Source organism: Oncorhynchus masou, chromosome 31 (assembly GCF_036934945.1).
Source record: "Oncorhynchus masou masou isolate Uvic2021 chromosome 31, UVic_Omas_1.1, whole genome shotgun sequence".
Taxonomy (NCBI): Eukaryota; Metazoa; Chordata; class Actinopteri; order Salmoniformes; family Salmonidae; genus Oncorhynchus; species Oncorhynchus masou.
This window is the reverse complement of record NC_088242.1, coordinates 63,185,727-63,206,150: the sequence shown is the minus strand read 5'-3', so window position 1 is coordinate 63,206,150 and position 20,424 is coordinate 63,185,727. Positions and strand designations below refer to the sequence as shown.

Below are 20,424 nucleotides of genomic sequence, written 5' to 3'. Positions count from 1 at the left end.
ATACTTCTACATCAATGAAATGGGACAAATAAGCACCCACCCTGAAAGATTCAGTCACCTTTTTTTGTTGGTTCATTGTAATGAGGATGACTGCCTCAGCAATGCTTGATGTTGGTTAGTGTTCCATGATTAGACTACCTGCATTTTGTCCAATTTCTATGAGTGGTGGCCCTCAGTTCTCCCTATATTTTATTTTACCTTTAACGAGGCAAGTCAGTTAAGAACAAATTCTTATTTTCAATGAGGAACAGTGGGTTAACTGCCTGTTCAGGGGCACCCTTCCGGGTATTAGTCCAACGCTCTAACCACTAGGTTACCCTGCTGCCCCATGTTTAAATGCTTGACCTTTTGTACAGTAAGGTGAACCTCCAGTGCTACATGTTTGGTCATTACCATGAGATTTTCAACCAGTATCAGGAAAGGTTGGTGGAACCAATTCATCGTTGAGAAGTGCCAAGTGTGACATATATCATATGCAAGGTCACTTGTAGTACAGTGCCCCTGGAGCAAATTAGGGTTAAGTTCCTTGCTCAAGGGCACATTGAGTTTTATACAAAAAATACACTTTTTTTTACACCTTAGCTCGTATTCAAACCAGCGACCTTTCGGCCACCTGCCGCCCATAAAGCACATTAACCTGTAATTTCCATGATGACAATGTTCTAGCAGGATACACTTGGAACTGATTTTCTCGCAGGATGTTGGAGCAACACTTCCGGGACCATTTTTACAGAGACTGAAGAGGAATCGAGACACTCCATATTTTTTATTCTGTTTAAATGAACGTAAGTATACAAGACCCCTCTGCTATTGCATTGGCGTCTACGGGAGACGCTTTTTTCAATGGTAAATAGCCGGAGTGAGCTATCTTCCCTTTATGCACCATCTTTGATTTTTATATCAGTGGAGGCGAACTGAAGAGGGCTCTGGGATGCTAACTGAAAACACCAATTGACTTCGCTTCCTCGTTTCTGGCGTAATTGCTACACGGAAAATAAATGACTAAATGCATCCAGGACCACATTGAAAGTAAGTAACATTTCCACAAGCTAAAATTGGCTAACAGCTAACACTAGCTTATCTGCGTTTTCTGAACGCCGCCTAGGCTAGGTTTAGCTAGAAGCAACTAGCTAGCTAGCAACTTGCTGGCCTGAATTGAAGACGTTGCCTGGGCAATTACATTTAGCCAGCTACTGTAGTTAGTTAGCTAACGATCCACCTACCCAGGCTAGAGAGCGTTGAACCACAAGGAAATGCATTCACTGTTTTGTTTGTGTCTGTGGTGCAGACAGTACTATACATGGTATGTCATGGGATTGTGAGTGGTTGACTAACGTTAGTGTTTGTCAAATGCGAGTTTCCGTCATTAGTTAACTACTGTAGTTAGCGAACGGTAACTGGTGATCCAGCTAGGAGGATAATGACTAAAATCGCTAGTTTATCGAATGATGGACACGGGGACGCTCGTTTTTCACAAGTGGTTATCTATGTCCAGTAATCTGGCACGTTACTCTAACCCATGTCAGAACCAAGCTCGCCAGGTGTCTGAGTTTGTGTTTTGAATCTATTAGGGCTACTCTTCCAAAATTAAGGCAGTTATACAGTTATAAAAACATTTACAATACATTCACCACAGATTACACAAAACATTAAGTGTGTTACGGCTCCTACTCTACTAGTTTAATTGAGGTGTCAATCAAAAATGATCTGTTGACCAACGGGTCAACAATCAATTGTTAATTGTGTAGGTAATCCTCTAAAACAGTGGTTCCCAAACTTTTTATTGTCCCGTACCCCTTCAATCATTCAACCTCCAGCTGCGTACCAGGGTCAGCTCACTCTCAAAAGTATTTTTTTGCTTTCATTGGAAGCCTGCCACACACACTACATAATACATTTATTAAACATAAGAATGAGTGGGTTTTTGTCACAACCCGGCTCGTGTGAAGTGACAAAAAGCTCTTATATGACCAGGGCACAAATAATAATCAATCATTTTGCTCTTTATTTTGCCATCTTACATATCAAGCTTTATTTGTTAATTGAATATTGTGAATAACTCACCACAGGTTAATGAAAGGTGTGCTTGAAGGGATGCACATAACTCTGCAATGTTGGGTTGTATTGGAGATTTTTAATTTTCTACACACTGTCTGTGCCTGTATTTAGTTGTCATGCTTGTGAGGGCCGAGAAGCCACTCTCACATAGGTACGTGGTTGCAAAGGGCATCAGTGTATTAACAGTGCGATTTTTCCAAGGCCGTATACTGTGAGCGCAGCCCAATCCAGAAATCTGTCAGTGGTTTCTGATTAAATTCAATTTTCACAAAACTGTTTGTTGCAATTTTGATGAAGCTTTCTTGTTCAGATATTGGTAGTGGACTGGGGGAAGGGCATGCAAGGGATAACGAAACCAGTTGTTTGTGTCATCCATTTCAGGAAAGTACATGAGGAATTGCGCACCCAGCTCACTCCGGTGCTTCGCTATTTGACATTGCCTGTAAGCTTGAGTTAATTGCACACCAAAAATCATACAATGATGGAAATACCTGTGTTGTCCTTGTTAATGCAGACAGAGCGTAGAGCTCCAACTTCTTAATCATAGCCTAAATTTTGTCCCGCACATTGAATATTGTTGCATTGAGTCCCTGTAATCCTAGATTCAAATTATTAATTTAGGCTAGTCGTGTGAGAAACTCGTCTTCATGCAAGCGGTCAGACAAGTGAAAATGATGGTCAGTAAAGATGACTTTAAAACATAATGTGTCAGTACTTTGTCCCTTGATATTCAGCGCATTTCTGTATGTTGTAAAAGCGTTACATGGTTACTGCCCATATCTTTGCATAGTGCAGAAAATACACAGGAGTTCAGGGGCCTTGCTTTAACAAATGAACTATTTTCACTGTAGTTTCCAAAATGTCTTTCAAGCTGTCAGGCATTCCTTTGGCAGCAAGAGTCTCTCAGTGGATGCTGCAGTGTACCCAAGCGGCGTGGAGAGCAACTGCTTGCACGCGCGTTACCACTCCACTATGTCTCCCTGTCATGGCTTTTGCGCCATCAGTACAGATACCAACGCATCTTGACCACCAATGTCCATTTGATGTCACAAGGCTGTCCTGTACTTAAAAATATCCTCTCCTGGTTTGCAGAAGATGTCTTCCTTAATTGACCTCCCATAAATGTAATGGACATATACCATGTCTGTTGACTCATCCAGCTGTAACGCATAGAATTCACTGGCTTTGGTGCGACGCAATAATTGTTTGAAAACATCTCCTGCCATGTCACTGATATGCCGTGAAAGTGTTGTTTGAGGAAGACATTGTCTGTATAGTTTTTATGGCCTTTTCCCCCAGCATTGTCCCAGCCATATCCGCGGCAGCAGGAAGAAATAAGTCCTCCAGAATAGTATGGGGCTTGCCTCTCCTAGCCACTCTGTAGCTCACCATATAAGACGCTTCTAGCTCCTTCTTATTAATGGTATCTGTTGCTTTTATACATGTCTTACTATTCGAAAGTCGTCTCAGTTCTCGCTCAAAAAACTCGCGTCATTTATTTTTCAAATTGGCATGTTTTATTTCTAAATGTCTACGCAACCGTGACGGTTTCATCGAGTTGTGAGATAGTACGTTTGCACATATAACACACAGTGGCTGAGGAAATGCACTACTCCCAATATAAGTGAATCCCAAATCAATGTAGTTCTCATCATATTTGTACCTCTTCGATGGTCCAATGTCCCTGTCTGTTGTTCAGTGCTTTCCAGGGTAAGGGGGCAGTAGCTCTTCGGCTGCATCAAATTCACAACTGTCAGGGTCTGTAGTCATTTAGGCACATTGCCTTTCTGTTCTTTGGCACAGGGAATATGGTGGTCTGCTTGAAACATGTTGGTATTACAGACTGATGGGAGAAGGAAAGCGGCTACGGAAAGCGTGATCACACAGTCGCACGGAACAGCTGATGCTGTCATGCATGCCTCAGTGTTGTTTGCGAGCATAGAAGTGATTTAGCTGGTCTGAAAGGCTCGTGTCACTGGGCAGCTTGCGGCTCTGCTTCCCTTTGTAGCCACATAAGACGAGCGTCGGAGCTGGTGTAGTATGATTCAATCTTAGCCCTGTATTTACGCTTTGCCTGTTTGATGGTTCGTCGCCTGGTATAGCAGGATTTCTTGTAAGCTTCCGGGTTAGAGTCCCACTCCTTGGAAGTGGCAGCTCTACCCTCTATCTCAGTGCAAATGTTGTCTGTAATCCATGGCTTCTGGTTGGGGTATGTACGTACAGTCACTGTGGGGACAACGTCCTCACTGCACTTTATTGATAAAGCCAGTGACTGATGTGATGTACTCCTCAATGCCATCGGAAGAATCCCGGAACATGTTCCAGTCTGTGATAGCAAAACAGTCTTGTAGTTTAACATCTGCGTCATCTGGCCACATTTTAACATGTTGATTGATATTTGTTACAACTGATTTGTTTACCTGCATTAAAGTTTCTGGCCACTAGGAGCGCCACTTCTGGGGGAGTGGTTTCCTGTTTGCTTATTTCCTTATTCAGCTGACTTAGATGCTGGCACTAATACCGCACTGTCTGTGGTGGTAAATAAACAGCCACGGAAAGTATAGCTGAACTCTCTAGGCAAGTAGTGTGGCCTGCAAATTATCACAATATACTCTACTTCAGGCGAGCAAAATCTAGAGACTTCCTTAGATTTTGCGCACCAGCGTTTACAGATATGTACAGATCGCCCCCCCGTCTTAACAGAGTGTGCTGTTCTATCTTGCCGGTGCAGCGTATATCCCGCTAGCTGAATATCCATGTCGTCATTCAGCCACAATTCCGTGAAACAGGGGACATCAAAAACTGTAATATCCTGTTGGTAGGATATTTGTGATTGTACCTCCTCTAGTTTAATATTTGTCTAATATTGTCCAATGATTGCACATTTGCAAGTAGTAGTCCAAACCTAATTTCTCTCATCGTGTCAACTATGCTCAATTCTGTGCCAGAATTAAGGCTACTGGTTACCCGACATGCATGCTCACTTTCCAGTTGAACTCGTAATCTTTCTTATCGAATCTGCAGGACATAAAACAATATAGAGCCAGGTAAGATGGATATCATTTGAGTCGTGTGTGTGATTTTGACCCTCCCTTAAGGGACACATTTTTCCATTTCTGTTAGTCACATGTCTGTGGAACTTGTTCAGTTTGTCTCAGTTGTTGAATCTTGTTATGTTCATACACATATTTACTCATGTTAAGTTTGAAAATAAACTCAGTTAATTAACAATGAGGACGTTTCTTTTTTTGTTGAGTGTATATATGTGCGTGTTTATGTTATGTGTGTGTTGTGTTATAATAAACTGGGTGGGCCGAGCCCTGAATGCCGATCAGCTGACAGCCATTTTTTACTGCTCTAATTACGTTGGTAACCAGTTAATAATAGCAATAAGGCACCTTGGGGGTTTGTGATATATGGCCAATATATACCACGGCTAACGGCTGTGTCCAGGCACTCTACGTTGTCGTGCTAAGAACAGCCCTTAGCCGTGGTATATATTGGCATTAGACCACACCTCCTCTGACCTTATTGCTTAAGTATACCATTTTTTCGCATTGATTAGAAATTCATGTTTTTTTACAAGATTCCTCACAAAAACAAGTGTATCTCTGTGAAATATCAATGGAATACTGAGAATATACCAAGCTTTTTATTTTGAAAGCCTTATCATTTAGCTCATGTCATGGTAATTTAGCTTTTTGCGAGGACCACAAAATGTAAAATCCTCAAGTTGTTACAGAAAGCCTGCTCCACGATAGATGGGTTGGCTGACAATGTCACAAACGAAGTGTGCGCTGCCATGGGGCAGAAGTCAGCCTGTTGTGATTTTTGATGGCAGATTGCTAGCAAAGATGACAACTTCATGTGGGGATTATATGTGGCTCAATCGGCTTGTTTCATCATGTTATTGATACCATGTCTTGTGTTGTTTTGACTGATTTCATGTCAAGGCTAATATGGCAATTTGCTAGCTGGCTAACCAACAACTGTAACGATGTAGTTGAGACGAGTGGTAATTGTGCACATTTATTTACACTTTCAATCAACATTGGGGACGGAATATACATGTTGTAAACAACCTAAGCCGAATGCCAGCTGTTTTGCCCATTGTTGCGCGTGTTGAATTTTTGTTGCTAAACAATCAACCCAGACGATCTATTATGTAAATAAATACTACGTTTTGGACATTAGGTTAAAGACCCCACTGAATGATTCAGAACATGAGAAATTCATTTTACCAATACAAATATGATTAATCTTCCTTACGTAACACGCGTTGGAAGTATTTTTTTTCACCCACTCTGGGCAGAGTGGTTGAAACCCTACCGGGTTGAGTTTTTTTTTTTTTTTTTTTTATCTAGCTAGATTTGTCATTCCAACTGCTAGCTAATCCAGCCCTTTCTAAAGAAACTAGTGTATCTAGATTTACCTATGTTAGCCAACCAACCACGGCTGGTTTCCCGATTTTTACCAATGGAATTTGTGGTTTCCACTAGTTACCACAGCCAAAAAGTGAATGGCTTTTGTGTTTTTGCTTTAAGGGATATCAGTGCATTTAGGGTTAATCACATTTTAAAAACAGAAATTGACGAAAAGGGTTTATGACTTTGTGGCTGTGGTAACTAGTGATGATCAATTTATGCCCTGTTTTCTATCATGATGCATTTCATTGCGTCTTATGTGAACTTCATGCAATCGTGTCCCGCTACTGGACAGATAGGATAGGGTTTCATAACACTAGAAATGTTTCATTCAAGACAGGAGGAACATATTTTTTCAGTTGACAATAAAACATGTTTTGCGGGGGTGTGTATTCATGGATGCTAAGGGAAGCCAGGCTTCCTCAAATTTAGCGATTAAAAAAAGAACATTGCTTTTCTCTTTCATCGTTCAGCCTCATGCAAATTTATCTCACCAAAGAATGCATCTGTGTGCGAAACAGCGCCCCTCTGTTTTTAATTGGCAAAATTAGCAAATTTAGGCATGACATGCCAGCAACTAATACTGAGGCTACACATCTAAGTATAACTGATCAAATTTATAGAAGACAAGCATTGTAATTTTGACTTCTGTAAAGTGAGTGTGGAAGAGGTGAAAATTTGTCAACAATGACAAGCCACCGTGGTCTGACATCTTGGATGGAAAATTATTGAGGGTAAATAGCGGACGATATTGCCGCTCCTATTTGCCATATCTTCAATCTAAGCGTACAATTTTTCATTTAGGCCCCCAAGTTCTCTGAGCAATTATTTTGGCACGTAAGATTGTGAACACTAGGAAATCAGCTCCATCCTCAGAAATACAGTGTAGACATTGTTAATGTTGTAAATGACTATTGTAGCTGGAAATGGCAGGTCCAATAGGTTCACCACTGAGTAAACACGTCTATAATAATAGATATTAATGTCTTAAGAAAGGAACGTGTGTGTGTGTGTGTGTGTGTGTGTACACACACACACTTGGCCTGGCGAACTGGTTTTATGCACTTACCGAATGGAAGCTGATACGTATCTCAGACTGGCCAATAAAAAGAAAAGATTAAGATGGGCAAAATAACACACACTGGACAGAGATATGGCTTTTTCTTTGCAACTCTGCCTAGAAGGCCAGCATCCCGGAGTCACCTCTTCACGGCTGGCCGTTAAATGTACATAGAGGGCTAACATTTATATACATGTTAAACTGTCATGGCTCGAACTAGAGGAGAGATTTAACTTGCTTTTGTAAGAAGTATTGACATGCTGAAACCACCTAGCTTTCTGTTTTTAAACTACTAGCACACAGCTCGGACACCCATGCAGACTTGCCACCAGAGGTCTCTTCACAACCCCCAAGTCCAGAACAGGCTATGGGAGGCACACAGTACTACATAGACCCATGACTACATGGAACTCTGGTAACTGACGCAAGCTGTAGAATCACCTTATGGAACAGCTGGGACTGTGAGGAGACACACACACACAGGCACACTCATACATATGCTAACACGCACTCTACACACACACGTACACACGAATTTTGTATTGTAGATAGGGCTGGGCATAATGACGATGTATCTCGTGACGATAAACCTTTTTATATCGTTTTATATTATGGTCTTTTGTTTATTTCTTTGTTGCAAATCGCACTCTTCACGGCAATATTTTTAGTTAATTGGATGACGCTTTGTGTTCTTGTGGAAGGAAATTTGCAACACAAACAAACATGGAGAGTGAACGTGGCATGGAGACACGAAGCTCGTACCGAAAAGAGGGGCTACTTCGGTCGCATGGACGAGGTTTGGGTATGTAAAGTCTGACACGGACCAAATGAGCAATCTGGGGGGGGTCCTTTTGTCAAGGAGGTGACCAAGAACCAGATGGTCACCCTGACAGAGCTCCAGAGTTCCTCTGTAGAGATGGTTGTCCTTCTGGAAGGTTCTCGCATCTCTGCAGCACTCCACAAATCAGGCCTTTATGGTAGTGGCCAGACGGAAGCCACTCCTCAGTAAAATGCACATGACAGCCCACTTGGAGTTTGTCGAAAGGCACCTAAAGGACTCTTAGACCATGAGAAACAAGATCCTCTTGTCTGATGAAACTAAGATTTGTGGAAAAGGTGAAGGGGTCTGAGTACTTTCCGAATGCACTGTATAAGTGAATTCGTCCCAATACTATTGGACTCCTAAAATGTGGGGAGGACTATGTACAAGAAGTTGTGACATTTTTAAATTGTTGACCTGATATGGATGAAAATACCCTCAAAATAAAGCTTATGGTCTGCACTTACCTCCTAATAAAGCTTATGGTCTGCACTTACCTCCTAGTCATTGTATAATTTCAAATCCAAGTGCTGGAGTACAGGGCCAAAACAACAACAAATGTGTCACTGTCCCAATACTTTCAGAGCTCACTGTACCCAGCTATGGAGGAACTTTGAACGTCCGAGAGTTGGCCTGATGCCGGGGCAAGCTCAACACCCTGGACCAGATGTAGCTAACAAACTTAGGTGAATTCAAAAACTGCCTGCTACTCAGGCCCAGAAGCTAAGATATGCATATTTTTAGTATTTGGATAGATAACACTGAAGTTTCTAGAACTGTTTGAATCATGTCTGTGAGTATAACAGAACTTATTTGGCAGGCGAAACCCCGAGGACAAACCATTTGAAGTCACTCTCTTCAATGGCGTTTCATTGGGAATCCAGATTTCTAAGCGACTTTCTTGCAGTTCCTATCGCTTCCACTGGATGTCAACAGTCTTTAGAAATTGGTTGAGGTTTTTCCTTTGAGAAACGAAGTAGTAGCACTGTTCAGAACGAGGCTAGAGGGAATCTTTGTTAGAGGCGCGTGACCTGAAAGCTAACTACACATTGTTTTCTTCCGGTATTGAACACAGTATATCCCCTCTTAAAGTTGATTGATTATTTACGTAACAAAATACCTACAGTTGTATTAGAAAGTAGTTTGAGATGTTTGGACAAAGTTTACAGGTAACTTTTGTAGTCATGTTGCATGAGTTGGAACCAGTGTTTTTCTGGATCAAACGCGCCAAATAGACATTTTGGATATATATATTGACGGAATTAATCGAACAAAAGGACCATTTGTGATGTTTATGGGACATATTGGAGTGCCAACAGAAGAAGCTTGTCAAAGTTAAGGCATAAAATATCTTGATTTCGGCATTTTGTGTAGCGCCTGGAGTTTTGAAATATGATGGTCTGTTTGCTTTCGCCGTAAAGCCTTTTTGAAATCTGAGACGTTGGCTGGATTCACAACACGTGTAGCTTTAATTTGGTGTATTGCATGTGTGATTTCATCAAAGTTGAATTTTTATAGTAATTTATTTGAATTTTGCGCTCACTGGATGTTGGCCAGTTGGGACACCAACGTCCCACATATCCCAGAGAGGTTAATAAAATCCACTGTGAAATGTGATCGCTATAGTATTCTTAACTAGCTGGCAGGCAGACAGTGGAAGGAGATGTTTTTGAGTGACAGTGAGTGCTTTGTATAGGCACTTGGATTTCGCTTTTTTGTTGGACTGAGTAAAATGTATGTGACGTAAAATAACATTAACCGGTTCCCATGCTTTTAAAATAATGGTTCTGAAGCCTCCCGAGTGACGCATCGGTTTAAGGCACTGCTTTGCACTGCTTGAGGCATCACTACAGACCTGGGTTTGATCCCAGGCTGTGTCACAGCCTGCCGTGACTGGGAGACCCATGAGGCGGTGCACAATTGGCCCTGCATCATCCGGGTAATGGGCCGGGCACCTGTAAGCGGACTTCGGTCGCCAGCTGGACGGTGTTTCATCTGACACATTGGTGTGGCTGTCTTCCGGGTTAAGTGAACAGTGCGGCTTGGCAGGGTCGTGTTTCCGGGGACACAAGGCTCTCAACTTTCACCTCTACCGAATCCGTAGGGGAGTTGCAGAGACATGACAAGACTATAATTATCAATTTGGATATCACGAAATTTGTGAGGAAAAAGTGGCAAAAGTACAACAAAAAAAATGTTGTGTTCCAGAACACTGGAGATCAAATCTTTTGAAACCGTCCTCTTGGCCGCAGAGACAAAAATGTTACCTTTTTTTAAAGGTAATTTCCTTAAATTCTATACATTTTGCCATGGACTGAGTTTTATTAATTTGTTGTTTGTTTGTTTTTTCCAGTTTTTATAGCTAGTTACCTGCATTTCTACACATTTTGTCATGGGGCTGAGATGAAAAATACATTTTAAAGCTCATTTCCTGCAATTCTACAATTTTTGCCATGTCTTGTATGGTTTTCTAATGTGGTCTGATTGATTTAAACATTTTAACAAACTCAGTGAGGCCCCCATGCTATTTTATTTGAGATATTTTATTCCATAACTGTTCATTCTTTTCTACATACTTTCTGGTTTTATCATTTTAAGTTTGAATTTAGTACAAGGAGGGCCGGGAAGGCCCAAATGTAACAAACCTTCATTCTGTTAGTTACGAATGAATTGTAATTGTATATTTTATTTGTTCATTTTTCTTAGCTTGCATTGTCCATTGTAACATTGCATAACGACTTCACTCCATGACTGTGACGTTACATTTGATTTAGCACACCTAGATGAAAAATAATACACATTTATTCAGGCAGAGAATGCATTAGAAAAACACACACACACACACTGTGTCACATTGAGCAATTTAATCCCTGACTTTCCACACACTATTGTAGGCTGAGCCATGACGTGTGCAACGTGCACAGAGCTGGAATTTGCATAACAGCCGGTAGAGAGAGGATGGTGTGAATCAGTGACTTTGCTTCCACAGGCGAGTCTCTCACACACACACACACACACACACATTCTCTATATTGAAAAAACAGCCTTTATTCTCACAATGGCATTTAAAACACCTTTCCCTGTACTTTTGTTTGTCCTACCTTAAGAAAACATCTACCTCTTTTTACTCAACACTAACTGGATTGTGGTGTAAAATCCCCTCCAGCTCTGTTACTCCAAAGAACTGAAAACAATGGAAATAGTAAGAACCTGAAAAATAGTAATTCATTTGTAGAATGTCTTCAATTAGTGCACATGACCGCTCTGAAAACAACCCTTAAAGAAATCGGCTAGTCAAACTCTAATCTCCTCCAGTATTAGACTGTTGCTGGTACTGCTTTTTTACCAAAGCTTTCCTCCACATTACCAGTAAGCTATTTGTTTAAGTGTGAATGGTCTCAAGTGTAGTAAACTGGAAGGGGAGCTGATATAATGGCCACTTGTTCAACTCATGTGTTTAACGGTTTGTATTCTCCTCCCCTCCCCCCACTTGACTGGTGAATCCCAACTCAACCTTTTACGGGTTTAAATTATTCAAGAAGCCCCTCTATGCTGAGTACCTTTTGTGTTTATTATGTCAAAGCTCTGACCCCAGGTCTGATTGGATATTGCACATCAAGGGTTATTTGCGCTAGTTTGATTTGACGTGGCTGTCTAACCTCTTTCCATCAATGCTTTTCATAGACAATGGAGGAAAAATGCCTTGCTGGGCAGTCGCTGTCGGATGCGAACCGAGCATGAGTATCGTTTTACATTTAGATGAGGGCTTCCAAGCTTTATAACAAACTGCTATGGCCTCAGTGAAACAAAGGTTTCAAGGTCTTGCATCTAGGGTGCAGGAAGCACAGAAAGCTATCTTTGTCTTCTGCTGGTCATCTCAGAGCGACTTTTTCCATCTATCACTTTTCCTCTGCGGATAGAAACTCTTTGATCCAGGCGCAGGAAATATCTCATAGGAAGCCGGCCTAATTTGTGCGATCCCAGTCACTGAGAGCGATAACCAACCCACATTGTGGAGAACAGTGACTGATCGCCATACTCCAGCACCAAGGCCCTCTCCTGTCATTGTCAGAGGGAAATGGAGCAGACAATTGTGGGAAATGAAAGGGGATCTGAAGACGTTGACTTTCTTCCATGAATTATTAACCAAATGCCTACTTTTCTCTGCAGGTTGGTGAGACCTGTCCTGCAATGTTTCATTTAGGTCTAGTACTGGCAACGGTAACATAAACCATGATTTACTGAGGCTTGGTTTATTCCAAAAAATGTATGTGGGTGTAGGCTAATTCATTAATGTATGGTGGGAAATGTATGCACTTGGTATGTAGACAAATCACTGAGTATACCAAACATTTAAAAACACCTTACTAATATTGTGTTGCACCCCTTTTTGCCCTCAACAGCCTCAATTCGTTGGGGCATGGACTCTACAGGGTGTCGAAAGTATTCAACAGGGATGCTGGCCCATGTTGACCTCAATGTTTCCCATTGTTGTCAAGTTGGATGGATGGTTTTGAACCATTCTTGCAACTGTTGTGCGTCAAACACCCAGCAGCGTTGCAGTTCCTGACACAAACAGGTGTGCCTGGTACCTACTACCACACCTGGTTCAAAGGCCCTTAAATCTTTTGTCTTGCCCATTCACCCTCTGAATGGCACACATACACAATCCACTTCTCAAGACTTAAAAATCCTTATTTAACCCGTCTCCTCCCCTTCATCTCCATTGATTTGAAGTGGGTTTAAGTCGACATAGGTAAGGGAGCATGGCTTTCTTCTGGATTCACCTAGTCAATCTGTCATGTAAAGAGCAATGTCCTTAATTGTTTTGTAAACTCCGTGTAATGGCTGTAGTTAATAGCCTAAACCCTCACTGGGTAGGTAGCCTACATAAAAGTTACAAATAGTCCAAACTATATTTAAAAATATATATTACATTTGAATAATATGAGTGACTATGCTCATGGCAGTTATACCCTCCACGTTAGAGCAAAGGTCCTGTAACTTTGCCTCTACAGACAAACAAGGTCACTCGTGGATATATTTAAAACACAGTTCCTGGTTTCTAGTTTCTACATTTGAATGCTAAGGCTAATGTTCACAGCATAATGAATAGGAATTTATCAATGTGAGCCAAAGTACAGTTTGAAACTGTACACAGGTAGTTCCCATATGGCCAAAACAAAAGTTACAACTTAATGTTATATAGCCTTTTCAATTCTGATTTTATATCCAGTTTAGTGGACCTGTATTAGTGCCTTGAATTTTTCCTCTGGGGTGACATTACAATTAATTTTAATATAATAGTTTGTTTCCAAAATAATAATTATTTTACTCATTAGTTACTTCTGTCTTTAAATCAGTAATCATATTCCGGCACTTCAAATGAAATACACACAATTTTCTTGTATAATGATGATAACCGAGTGTAAAGCTTTACAAAAATGTTAAGTAAGATTCACAGTAATTTCACTGAACTTAGATAATTGCTTTTATCTTACTTGTGTATTATAATGTTACCTGCCTCATGCTTGATAATGTCTTTTACATTTGGTCTAAGATGACACTTGTTTTGTTTTTTTTTCATTTATTGGCATCACCCCATAGGACATTGTCACACCGATGGACAATACACAACAGGCAGTCCAAATTGTACAGTTAAAACATAATGACACTTTCAGAAGTTTTTGACCACTGTAAAAATGATTCTGAACATCAGTTCTAAACATCAGTAATGGATCCTCATTTGAAGTGTACTCATTCCAATTACAGATACTCCCAAGAGTCACATATTATTTTTTGTCACTACTTCCCCGAACTGGGAGTGGCTCATTTCCGTGCCTGCTTCCTTCCTTCTGCTAGCCGTTTCTCAGGCTCCCTCTACTGAGTCGAACCCTGATTTTCCGTTACCAGTCGTCACCATGGTAGGCACAAAGTACCATTGAAAGTTGATCGGGCAGACATTCGAATGAGACGCCAGTGCCACGAAGGGTCCCCATATCGGTTTTGGGCCAGCACTTGTTGGCGTATCTTCGCTACAATTGCCACAGTTATCCAAGTAACATTGGAGCGAATTAATGGAACCTTAACTGATTTAATGAGCCATGCAAAGTTTCACTGTACCAGCCGTGTGTATTTAGACTTGGCTTAATCTTTGGGACAAGAATATGACCGGATCAACCAGGTAGAGCAGGGGGGGAACAGTTTCTAAAAGAGGCATGGCTGATGAAGGCTCCCAGGGTGGATCACGTATGCCAATCGGTCAGGAAAAGAGAAACTGGTAGGACAGACATAAAGGAACCAATGGGATGGATGTTCTAATGCAGGGAGTGAGAACCAGGAATGGGAGCACCACAGCTATTCCCCAATGTCTGCCTGCACGATCACTAGGACCAGGTAAAGAAACTAGACCCTCCCCGGAGGGCAGAGACAGACGCAGAGGTTGCAGAGAGTGAGAAACCAGGCATGGGAGAATGAATACATAAATATTGCACTCAGAATCACTTAAAAGCATCAAAATTGCAGCAGGATACAGATAGGTCTAATGCAAATAAGTGTTATTTGATTATAATGAAATGTTTAGAAATGTTTATTAATAGGTTATGTCCCCTGGAGTGACCGCTGTTTCCTCTGCTGTGACACCATCTTCCTGTCACACCGTTGGAAATCTCAGGCTGTATGGCCCATTTTGGTCCTTATTGTTAATAGTAAGCCTTCCTTATGATTTCACCACAAAGTGTGTAAAAACATATATCTACAGTACCAGTCAAAAGTTTGGACTCTTTTCTACATTGTAGAATAATAGTGAAAACATAAAAATAACACATGAAATTGTGTGGTAACCAAAAAAGTGTTAAATCAACATCTATTTGAGGTTCTTCAAATAGCCACCCTTTGCCAAGCGTGTGAAAAGCTGTCATTAAGGCATTCTCTCAACCAGCTTGGAATGGAATAACCTGGAATGCATGTCAATTAACAGGTGTGCCTTGTTTAAAGTAAAGTTGTGGAATTTATTTCCTTGTTAATGTGTTTGAGCAAATCAGTTGTGTTGTGACAAGGTAGGGGGGTATACAGAAGATCTGCTTTGGTGAAAAAACGTCCATATTATGGCAAGAACAGCTCAAATAAGCAAAGGGAAACGACAGTCCATCAATACTTCAAGAAGGTCTGTTAATCCGGAAACTTTCAACAACTTTGAACGTTTCTTCAAGTGCAATCACAAAAACCATCAAGCGCTATGATAAAATTGGCTCATGAGAACCGCCACAGGAATAGAAGACCCAGAGTTACCTCTTCTGCAGAGGATAAGTTCAAAGTAATGTAATGGACACAGCATCAACTGTTCTGAGGAGACTGCATGAATCAGGCCTTCATGGTTGAATTTCTGCAAAGAAACCACTACTAAAGGACACCAGTAAGAAGAGACTTGCTTGGGCCAAGAAGCACAAGCAATGAACATTAGATTGGTGGAAATCTGTCATTTTGGTCTGTCGCAGAGTAGGTGAACGGCTGATCTCCGCATGTGTGGTTCCCACCGTGAAGCATAGAGGAGGTGGTGTGACGGTGTGGGGGAGTTTTGCTGGTGACTCGGTCAGGGATATATTTAGAATTCAAGGCACACTAAACCAACATGGCTACCACAGCATTCTGCAGCGATACGCCATCCCATCTGATTTGCACTTAGTCCCAATATCATTTGTTTATCAACAGGACAATGACCCAGCACACCTCCAGGCTATATAAGGGCTATTTGATCAAGAAGGAGATTGGAGTGCTGCATTAGATGACCTGGCCGCCACAATCACCCGACCTCAACCCAATTGAGATGGTTTGGGATGACCGCGGAGTGAAGGAAAAGGCAACAAGTGCTCAGCACATGTGGAATCTCCTTCAAGACTATTGGAAAAGCATTCCAGGTGAAGCTGATTTGAGAGAATGCCAAGAGTGTGCAAAGCTGTCATCAAGGCGGCTACTTTGAAGAATCTCAAATATATTTAGATTTTGATTTCACACTTGTTTTGGTTACTACATGATTCCATGTGTGTTATTTCATAGTTTTGATGTCTTCACTATTATTCTGCAATGTAAAAAAAAAAAAGTACAACTTTTGAATGGTACTTTACATCTCGTCATTATATACAGATCTCTGGTGTAAATGCGGAAGGTGCACAGAGGAGCGACAGGGACGAGACCAAAAATACAACATGAGAACAAGCGGACATATAAACAAAAAATAACAAAACCTTGATTCTTGGAATATCACGCAAAAACATACATTTGAATGAATTTGATATCGCCCAGCCCTAAGCTCCCTCATCACAATTTTTGCCATTTTCAGTATCCTGACAGTATCAATTTAGGACTACACTTTTTTTTGTAGAGTTCTTTTATCCTGCAGGTCCTTGTGTGGTGGGGTTGTCATGGTTTCTCAGTACCTATTCGCTCCATAGTTTATCTCAGCAGGACACTTAAATTGGTCAATTTCTGACATTTCCTTTTCCCTTGTTTCCAGGATACCTGTGAAAGCTCTCGCTCCCCCACCCCAATGTCGAGGTTGCAGTGACGGGGCTGGGCAGAGGCAGAGCCCGGTGCCCCGGCCCCTTTGCCCAGCTGAGGAGCAGCCCTTGACAGGGAGCGCACCATCTCCCTGTGCCTCGTGTTCTCTGGGGGGCATTTTGAGCCATGGAGCATCCACGGGAAAAAGAGGGTGAGCGACCGGCGCGCAGCAGCAAGGCAGGTCAGGGGCGCAGCGGGCACTCGCGCCCCTCTGGATCAGGCTCCTCCGGAGTGCTCATGGTTGGGCCCAACTTCCGTGTGGGCAAGAAGATTGGCTGTGGTAATTTTGGAGAGCTGAAGCTAGGTAAGAACTCGCCACCCTTTCAAGAATACATTTGGAACTTTTTTTGGTGTATGTATGAAGATTGGTTTTACAATTTTGGGCCCCTGTAACATAATGAATGAATTCCTAATGACAGTCAGTGCCCTCTTCTCACCCTCGCTATCATAATATCTCAACACGACAATTCAAGTTGGATGCAATCACTGATTCATGATGAGGTCAGGCCCCAGCTACTCTGCAAAGGCTGTGGACACTGGAATTGAGACACAGATTACATTGGTGGCAAATAAGATGCATTTCATTTTCGTTATGGATAATTACTTCACTTTGAGAGCTGAATGTCTATCCCCCCTGCACCTCCACTTCAACTCATTATCACATCTGACACCTCGCAGCCTGAGGTGACCTTAAACTCAGGTACATTTTTAAGCCTTTAAGGTCGGAAACTTCCCAGTAAATTTCCTGAAATTCTCAGTCTGAAGTTAAGCATGGGAATCTTGAGAATTTTGCTTAAATTCATCAAAAAAGTTTGCTTACAACAGTGAACCTTTTTTTATGGGATACACATAAAGCAATTTTAGGTCTTGTGGCATATTTTGGTTAAACTATTCCAAATTCAATGGAATTGCAACCCTCTGCATGCACTGTGCATTCTTAATCACATGTGCAGTGCACTCATCCATCACATGTACAGCTGATTCTCAAGATCTTAAACACTAATGAGATGCTATTGAGCCCACACTACTACACGGTCTGAGGCAAGGACTACATGCTTTCTGGTAAGTTTTGATTACAATACTGGCTGGGGTGAATATATTTTACATGACATTTGTGATTTAAAAAAAACAAACTATTAAATAGTAGCCTACAGCAAAGTGTTTAAATAATTTCTAACTTGTTAACAATTTCTGCTATTTAGTTTTTGCTACCATGTGGGTAAATTAGCTTGCTTGAGCCTGCTAACTGAGTGTTATTTCACCTGTTTCCACACATGTTTCATTTTAATACATTTATCTTACAAAGGAGTTGTTTAATCTAACTGCTTAACTATTTATCTGTCCATGGAATTGTGTGTGTGTGTGTGTGTGTGTGTGTGTGTGTGTGTATATATATATATTTTTTTTTGAACTATTTTTCTAATCTTTACAGGAGAACGCCACTGGCACTATCTGATGTGTGGAGACATTTCACTGCATCGAATGTAGAAGGGAAAGCTGTGTACATTTGCAAATATTGTGCCAAATCAAATGTGAAGAAAGCAGAAAAGATGCAGAATCATCTGGCCAAGTGCATAAAGTTCCCTCAATGCTCACAACAATGAACCTCTGACAATAGTCCCTCTACTTCTATTCTAGGTGAAAATTATGTATCGGACACCTTATCGATAGCAACAGCTCATGGTCCTCCTGGAATATGAAGTTTTTTTTATTCAATGGAGGAACATAGAGATGCTGATTAATGTCTTGCTCAAGCTGTGTATGCAACTGTTTCACCTCTGATGGTCACAGGCAATATGTATTGGAAGAGATTTCTGAATGTTCTTGGCCCAGCATACATCCTTCTAACCAGACATGCTCTATCTACTCATTTGCTGGATGCAGAGTTCAACAGAGTGCAAGTGAAGGTCAAGCAAATCATAGAGAAAGCAGACTGTATTGCAATCTCTGATGGGTGGTCGAATGTTTGTGGGCAAGGAATAATTAACTACATCTCAACCAGTATTCTACAAGAGCACAGGCGCAAGGGACAACAGCCACACTGGTCTCTACATTGCAGATGAGTTGAAGGCAGTCATCAATGACCTTGAACCACAGAAGGTATCTCTCTCTCCAAGATATGGCCATATCACAGTCTGCCGACATGGACAGCCCCTTCAAGAGGAACATCCTGGATGATGTATTTTGTGAAAGTGGTAAGCAGCCTGAAGCTCCTGAAACCTATAGCAGTAGCCATTTCACGGATTGAGGGAGACAATGACATCCTGTCTGATGTTCAGACTCTGCTTGCAGATGTAAGAGAAGTCTGTTCTGCCCTGCCCACTTCACTGTTGCTCTAAGCAGAGGAAACTGCAGTACTGAAATACATCAAAAAGTGTGAAGATGCATGCCACAGCGTACATGTTAGACCCCATGTATGCTGGCAAGAGCATCCTGTCTGGTGCAGAGATCAACAAGGCTCATGGTGTCATCACTACCGTGTCTCGCCATCTTGGCCTGTACGTTGGCAAGGTTCTTGGCAGTCTGGCGAAGAACACTTCCAAGCAAGGGCTTTGGGGTGGAGATACATTGGCTCGACTGTCATATTGCATCTCATCAGCCACCTAGTGGAAGGGACTTTGTGGATTTGAGGCTCTTTCCCCTGTTGCCTCCATCGTCCTCCAAATCCCACCAACATCAGTCGCCTCAGAGCGCAACTGCTCCTTGTTTTGGAACACACACACCAAAGCACGCAACAGGCTGACCAATACAAGGGTAGAAAAATTGGTGGCCATCCGGTCAAATTTGAGGCTTTTTGAGCCTGACAACAAGGTTGGAAATTGACAGCGAAGATTAGGCCTCCGAGTGTGATGTTCAAGAGGTGGACATTGAGGAGGTTCAGGGAGAAGACATGGAAGCCTGAGAGGAAGACAATCAAAGCTTTAGTTTCTAGACTATACATGTTTAAAATGTTTTTAGGAGATGCAATGGATCATTAGGGATCCTTCAATATTTCCTTTTGTTGTTCAGTGAAGTCATCCCATGTGAACTAATTTAATTAAAGTTCAATTCATAACTAAATAGTTTTTTTTGTTTCTTTTGGAAGGATTTAATCATTTGCAATTGTCTACTTATGATAAGGTTAAAGGTTTGTTTCTGTCTCCTTATGATATGGTAAATATATCCAATGCAAAAAATATCTACATTTTTAAATGGTATTAATACTACTTTGCATATCTTCCCATGGAAATTTTCCACTTCTGAATATTCCCCAAACTGTGACCCTACCTGGGTTTATGCATGTGTGTGCCTGCTCATAAGAAGACCCCTCTGCTTCTTTCTCCACAAATACGCCGTTAATGTTGCCTTGTTTCATGTATGCTGAAAGAATCTAATATAATTCATAATAAGCTTTCCTTTTTAACCCAGTCAGCAAAGGGACATACAGTACCTGCATGGAAAATAGGAGGAGGCTGTTCTTTTAGAGAAGAGAGAGAAGAGTAGTTCATTTGGGTACAGTATAGCAG

General features: G+C 41.4%; 1 protein-coding gene across 9 annotated transcripts in view; it reads left to right on the top strand.

Moving 5' to 3' along the window:
- Window positions 1–698: 698 nt before the first annotated feature.
- The window catches only part of LOC135524262 (casein kinase I-like), a 58,647-nt gene continuing 38,921 nt past the window's right edge, over window positions 699–20,424 (top strand). For all 9 annotated transcript variants that reach the window (XR_010452924.1, XM_064951654.1, XM_064951651.1 and 6 more), the window contains exons 1-3: window positions 699–785; window positions 905–1,029; window positions 16,875–17,222. Coding sequence is in view for 8 of the 9 variants with exons in the window: in XM_064951654.1 (XP_064807726.1) it covers window positions 17,045–17,222 (178 nt within the window). In the remaining variant the exon portion in view is untranslated. The remainder of the gene's footprint in view (window positions 786–904; window positions 1,030–16,874; window positions 17,223–20,424) is intronic.